Below are 7825 nucleotides of genomic sequence, written 5' to 3' on the forward strand. Positions count from 1 at the left end.
TTAAACCTTAATACAACTCAAAGATAAATGATATACATATACAGTTTATGGAATCTAACATCAGCTATGGGTCACACATTTAGAAGTGCCTCAAACAAAACCAATAAACATAAGGCGAACCATCTATGTAGAAAAGCAATAAAACAACCACAAAACAAAAGTAACATAGCCACAACTAATTATTTTTGGTCTGATATGAGCCATTAGCGATCTTGTTTATGGCTTGTCGTGAGAATAGAGCCTGACCGGAAGTCCCTTAGCCGGAATTGGCATCGGATTAACGACGATTTTCTCGTCGGGAATAATTTTTTCCCACCTGAATCTTTTAACAAGATGGTGCATGAAAACAAGTATTTCTAAACGTGCATACTCTTTTCCAGGGCACATTCTTGGTCCACCTCCAAAGGGTACAAATGTATAAGGAGCAGGTCCACTTCCTTCAAATCTTGAGGGGTCAAATTTTAAAGGCTCTGGGAATACTTCTGGATTTCTGTGTGTAGAATTCGCACTCCAGTATATCTGCAATCAATTGAAACAGATTTAGTCTCTTGTTCTTTTTAAAACTATCTTTTTTCTGATTAGTAGTTTTTGTTTCATACATTTTAGTTAATTTAAAAAAAGGCAATCTTTCTATATTTAATAAATTTTTAATGTTAACACTTTCATTTGACCTGTAATGACATTGCTTTACAGGAATGGCATGACATGTTTAACACTATAAGATTCAGATAGTGTTTTTGACATTTTATACATATATACATTTAATTTATGAAAACAGGATTCAAAAGTTCTCTTTAGATTCTTAAACTTAGATCTTTGCCCAAACAAACTACTCCATAGTTTATTTGGTCAAGCTTTTGAAAGATCAATAAAAGAAACACTTGTTTTAGCGGAATAAATGCTTTTCAATAGTAGCATTAGAAACTAAAAAAGTGCTTTTGATTTTTCCTAAGACTAGATTATTCATATCAAAATATCATTTTTACCAAATTAATTAGTTGTAACTTCTTTTCTTTTTTTTTTCTTCGTAATTTGACATTAAAAATGTTGTTTAAAATATTGGCCAAACATAAACTAGTACAAAGTCAATTTTCAAATGATTCAATTACGAATTGAGACTCTTAAAAAAACACTTTTTCAAAAGCACTTATCAAATTAAGTGGTTCAACAACTTGCCAAACAAGCGACACACAAAATAAAATAGAGGGAGTAGTATCTTTCTTAAATTTTTCTCTTTTACCTTCCATCCTTTTGGAATGGAGAAACCATTGAAGGTGAAGTCAGCAAGGGCTTCCCTGAAAGCACCTTGGAGGGGTGGAGCAAGTCTTAAAACTTCACATGCCACATTCCATGAATATCTCATCTTTTGAATGTCTTCCCAATTTAATAATTCTCCTTGACCCTTTGATTTTGCAATCTCCATTTGCTCTGTTTTGATCAAATAGAAAAGAAAAAAAACACTAATTAATTACTGAAAAGTGACTGCAATAACTGTTGAAAATAAGTTGGCAAACCCGAGTAGTCAATAACAATATTATTTTAGTGTATATTTAAATTAGTCAAGCTACTAATCAATTAATTACTATTTCTACTAGTAAAAGCGACTGCCACATCCGTTAAAATAAATTATCAAACAAGATTAGTAGGTAACAATATTATCCTGTCGTAAATCTGGATCAATCGGACACATACTTTGAGTGACATTATTAAATTAATTGTAGGAAAATAGTTTTATGATCACTTACAATTTGAATAGAAGAAAATAATATTTTTAATTTTTTTGTGCGTTAGTTCTAGATTGTTATTATATTTAAAAATAAAAATCTCTTATAAAAAAACATAAAACTAAAAATGATTTTATAAAGAGCTGCAAAACGAATTGACCTTAAGTTAATAACAATACAGATACTCCTTGCATTCGTCCTCCACACCGTTTGTAATTAGCTGATTCCCAGAAGTACATTAATTCTTGGCACTATTCCTAGAAGGTGGTCGAGGCTATCAATGCTTTGTTAGGTGTATTATTGGTTAATTATTTGTTGGTGTGATAATATTTTACAATTTATTACCAAAAAAATAAATAAATACGAATACTCTTTGCAGGGCAAAGATCATTAGTGCGCTCAGTCAAGTCCACAAGAAAAAGCGTTCTTCATATGTATATATAGCAGCTTCTAATTTCGATCTTTTTGATATTAAGACATCATTTGTTTGCACTTAATGGAGGTGTGAATCTGAATGGTTCAGACTTTAGTCCATTAAGTGCATTTATTTATATTAAGATTTAAACACTTATTTGATCTGAATAGGTCTTAATTATTAATATCTTGAACAAAATTTTAAATATCATTAAGAGGTATTTTGTATGAATAATTTTTATTACCGCCTCCACCCCACCACCTACCCCCAAACCCTACCCACTCACTCACCAACCACCACCCCAATCCCCACCCCTACCCCACCACCCAACCCCCACCTCATTCACCACCCCTACCTACCTTACCCCCAACCATCCCCTCATCACCACCCAGCCCCACCCTACCCTGGCCCATGTCACCACCACCACCGACCAACCCCCTCAGCCCCAACCCACCCCCACACTAACCATAGATCCACTGCACCACCACCCTACCCCTAGACCACCACCCATCCCCACCTACCAACCCCCCACGCCACCCCGAAGAACCCACCCACCACCACTACAAGCATCGCCACCGTTACTAGTGGACATTAATTTTTCATTTTTTTTATCAAAAATTATTTTTATTTAATTAAATTTGTGTTTATTTTCTAATATCTAGATACTTTTTTATTGAATTATATATTTATTATGTTTAAATAAATACATTATGTACATTCAGATGTTTGAAAAACAAACGGTTTTAATCATTCAATGTTCAGATTTAGAAACAACATCTTAATCATTCAGATTCAGACACTTTAATCTTAAGGAAAACAAATGAGACCTACGACAAACACAAGAACTAGTAAATTTAAGAAATGGAAATTACTTTCTTTTTAGGGAAAAGGGTCAAATATACCCCTCTACTTTATTTTATTAGTCAATTTTATCCTCCGTTAGCGATTGTGAACAAAAATACCCTTTCCGTCTAATAAGTATACACCCATACCCTTAATTGAATGGAAAACCCAAATCGCACAAAATTACCTGATTTCATATTAAATTAACCCATCCCCAAAATAAAAACCGCCCCTACCCACAAAATAAAATTAGCCCCCACCCGAATATACCCCTCTACTGTCGCGAACAGTTCGCTAGATATTGCTCGTCTTAGTGCAATTAGCTACACATGCTCCACATTACTTCAACTTTTACTGGTACATCTTCTTCCCATGTCAAGATTTTCAACTCTTAAGGAGAAGACATGGCCCACAATACTATTTTTGGTTGTATGTAATAGTAACATCATCATATCACAAATTTCAACAAAAAGTATAAAACAACCACGGTAACCAGGTAAAAAACCTGTCAAATGATAACATCTTTTGAAATGTCAAATCTGCTTCACTATCTTATTGAGACATAGAACAATAACTTCAGAGAAAATAAAGCTTTATCTTCTCTTATTATTATTTATCTAGCCACACAGAATATATGAGAAAAGAATTACTAGCTACAGTTGACAACTTTTGATGTAAGTAGGCGTTTGGACATGCGATTTAAAACCATGAGATGAAATCAGCGTTTTGGATATGCATTTCATCTCATGGTTTCAAAAATTTTAAATATAAAACTTAACCCATAAGTTTATATATATATATATATTTTTTAAAAAGACCCATAAGTTAGTAGATATTTTTAACAATTACTCCCACCAACTATTTATCAACCTTTATTTATGTCTACCATGTGGGAGGATTATATTAAAGAGTAGTTACATTACTATTCATGTATTGAACTACAGTTTGATCCATTGATGTTGTATTTATTATAAAGGTCTTTAAGTAGCATATTAATTTTGTTATGAACTATGACTTGCTCATTTGGTAAGATTGTTTGAGACTTGAGAATATTTTGATAGTTTTCACAACTTGTGGGGTTTTTATGTCTATAAGAAAAAATACACCTTAAGAAATCCAAATTGCATGTTCAAACATGATTTCAAATCATGGTTTCATCTCAAACCATGTCCAAACGGCTCCTAAGTCTCATATGCCAATTGAACTGTGAGAAGATCAACAACAGCAGAACTAATTGATTTAAACACAGTAATCTCCTCATTAGTTCTTCTCCCACAACTTCCTGTAGACACCCATTACTCTCAAAACTCACCCCTTCAAATCCACCTTTATTTAGCAATTTTTCGATCACCGTTTTCGCAGCGACAGTCAGAGGCGGATGGAGCACTATAACTTGGGGTTCAATTGAACCCCAAACTTTTGATGCGGGGTATAAAGTTATGTGTAAAAATTTACTAAAATTACAATGGATAGTAGATATGAACCCATAACTTTAGAAATATAATGGTTTAGTGCTAAAAATTTATGATGTTGAACCCCTAAAATTTAAATTCTAGATCCGCCTCTTGCGACAGTAGAGAGGTATATTTGGATGGGGACTGACTTTATTTTGTGGGGGGTATATTTGGATGGGGTGGAGCACTATAACTTGGGGTTCGATTGAACCCCAAACTTTCGATGCGGGGTAAAATTACAATGAATAGTAAATATGAACCCATAACTCTAGAAATATAATGGTTTAGTGCTAAAAATTTATGATGTTGAATCCCTAAAATTTAAATCCTAGATTCGCCTCTGGCGACAGTAGAGGGGTATATTTGGATGGGGACTGATTTTATTTTGTGGGGGGTATATTTGGATGGGACTGATTTTATTTTGTGAGTCGGGGCGGGTTTTATTTTGTCATTTTTTTTGTGCGGATTGCCCTTCTTTTGGGGTGGTCTTTAATTTTTTCCTTTCACTTAAAAAGGTGGCCGAAAATACCTTGAGGTTTTGGATTCGAAACCCTACTCAGTAAAAAAAAAAAAAACGAAAATTTCGCAAGGCAAGACTTTTGCAAAAAGTCTGACTTATGTGGCAGGCTTTGCCTTAAGGCATAACTAAAGTTTGCCTTATAAGACAAAGTCTGTCGTCTCCGGCATATGTTCTATGTAACTTCGCCCGAATAGGCGGCGTAGGTTCATATTATTATTTTTTACTCTACTGGGTTTCGAACCCAGAACCTCTGGATATTTTCGGTCACCTTTTTAAGCGAAGGACAAAGCGAATTGAGGGGCAAAAATTAAAGACCAGTCTGTATGAAGGTCAATCGTGCAGATTGCCCATATTTTGGGGATGAGTTATTTTAATGAAATCGGATAATTTTGTAGGATTTGGGGGTTTCCATCCAATTAAGGGTATGGGTTTATATATCTATTAGACAGCCAGGGTATTTTTGTTCACAATCGCTACCGAAGGATAAAGTTGGCTAGTAAAACAAAATAGAGGGATATATTTGACCGTTTTCCCTTCTTTTTATGTAGCCAAACTACATAGATGAACGTCATGCCTAAGCGAAAATGTTATACCAGGAATATATTAGAAAATTTAACTATTCAGAGACATGACCTGTAACAAAACTCGGTAACACTACAAGGATTTAACTTATATGTATATATACTAACGCTGCAAATAATTTTGACTCTATTATACTATTACTACTGTAATTTAAGTTGTTTAGCAGGTTGCGCATGCCTGGTACTTTATCTTCGACGTAACTAGTTCGTCATATTGTAGAGAATTACTTGTACTTATCTTTACACAGTCGTCGTATATAAGTCGCTAAAAATTATGTATACTATGACGTTGGAAGAGCTGGCATGGGTGGTGTTCTGAGGGATGATAGGGGCGATTTTGTATTACTCCCCTGTAACGTGTACCAGCAGTGTAGAAGCTGAAGCCATGGCTGCTCGATATGGATTGGAAGTCTGTTTAAACAGGAACCTGAACAACCTCCTTTCGGAATTGATTCAAAAATTTGTTTTCCAGATGATTCAAGTAGATGCAATGCAACTACAAGTTCACTTCAATTATAGAGAAGATTCAACATGCTAATGTTAGAGCCATTCACTGCATAAGAGAGACCGATATGATTGCGGATGACTTAGTTAAATTGGCAAACAGTAATCAGAATGGCCAAGTTTTCAACTCTTTACAACATTTTCCTAATGGAACAAAGGGCCTTTATCAATTGGACAAAAGCCAACTGCCATCCATTAGACTCAAATACAACAAGACGAACTTTCTTGTTAGTTAATTTACTTGTTCATAGATGTGTAGGGGTTAGTTTGTACGTAGATACTTATCTCCTAGTCCTCCTTTTGCGAAGGATTAAGTATTTTATCCTTGTGTTGTATTTGAGGTAAGGTCAAGCCCCTCTCTTGTACTTATTCTCATGATAGATATTCATATAACACCCCTCTAACCAGCCAAAGTTTAATTTAAAAAAAAGGATCAGAACTAGGGTTACCTTTGTAAACTCTATCATATATCTCAGGAAGCTCAGCAAGGTACTTGACAATAAAAGAACAAGCAGAACTAGCAGTGTCATGGCCACCAATCAACAACCCTAATATCTTATCAGCAATATCCAACTCATGCATGAACTTCCCATTTTCATCACTTGTCATTAACATGTGTGACAATATATCTTGTGTCACGCATGCTTTCCCCTCAGCCAAATCAATATTCCTTTGCTTTATGATTGCCACAAGCTCTTTTCTAATAAAATTCGAGGCCTTAATAGCACGATAAAATGGCGTGCCAGGCAAATTTATCGGAATAGAAATCAATCCAGAAGCCAAAACATCAAAAGGGTCAGCAAGTTTAGCCACATGGTTAGGATCTTCCACACTCACAAATAATCTACAAGCCAACCAGAAAGTGTAACGTTTTGCTAGTGGGAAAACTAAAACTTCTTCTTGATTTTCCCACGCTTCGAAATGTCTTTGCGCGATATGATCCATGATTCCAATGTAACGTTGCAACGCTTCGGGCTTGAGGAAATTAGGAAGCATTTTTCTCATTTTTATAGCTTCTTCTTTTGAAGAAGTTTGTGTTGAAGATGGGAAAACTTTGTCCACTGAACTAGGCCACCATGCTTGAACTAGTTTATTTTCATTGGAAAACAAGAATTTATTTCCAGAGGCACCACAAAAGGCAGCTACTTTTTCACCAAAAAGATGAGTCTTGAAGACATTGGAAGAGTACTTGGAAATCCTATTAAAGATGAATTTTTCCGGATGACCTTTCCAACCATTAGAGAGAAACTCGAGGCTTTCTCCAATGACTGGCCAACCGGACTTGCCCGGAGGAAGTGGACATGACAAGGTGGATTTGTTCTTATTGTTGAAGAGAAAGAGGAAAGAGAGGGAAACTAAAAGAACAAAGAGGCAAAGAAGAAAGACATAGAACAACTCCATGTCTAATTAATTGGTGTGTTATTAGCTAAGAGAAAATGCTCTTGGTGTGATATTGTATGAGTTCGGTTTTTTTTTGTTGGGTTAATGATAAAGAATACATATATAGGCACGTATACTTTGTGACATGTTATGAGGACTACGGCAAGGGATATATTCTTTAATTTGTCTCATCTTTCTTTTTGGCTTATTCCTTTTATCTTAGATTAGTTTTTATGTCTCGGGATAGCTGAGAAGTTTTTAGTGTTTTTTTATATAATAGTATTAGATTTTAGTTGAAATGATATGAATAGTGAAAATTTATCAAGCCGATTCCATAATTTGTTCGTGCTGGTCTTTTGAGCATTTTAATAATAACATACTATTATATTATAGTGTTGTGTTAA

General features: G+C 34.7%; 1 protein-coding gene across 1 annotated transcript; it reads right to left on the reverse strand.

The window, feature by feature from the left end:
- Window positions 1–7494, reverse strand: LOC132618032 (beta-amyrin 28-monooxygenase). The gene is made up of 3 exons (XM_060333094.1): window positions 6491–7494; window positions 1241–1428; window positions 1–519 (listed from the first exon to the last, which is right to left on the reverse strand). The coding sequence occupies exons 1-3, from the start codon at window positions 7440–7442 to the stop codon at window positions 217–219; spliced, it is 1443 nt and encodes a 480-aa protein (XP_060189077.1). The 5' UTR covers window positions 7443–7494; the 3' UTR covers window positions 1–216.
- Window positions 7495–7825: the final 331 nt, after the last annotated feature.

Source organism: Lycium barbarum, chromosome 11 (assembly GCF_019175385.1).
Source record: "Lycium barbarum isolate Lr01 chromosome 11, ASM1917538v2, whole genome shotgun sequence".
Classification (NCBI taxonomy): Eukaryota; Viridiplantae; Streptophyta; class Magnoliopsida; order Solanales; family Solanaceae; genus Lycium; species Lycium barbarum.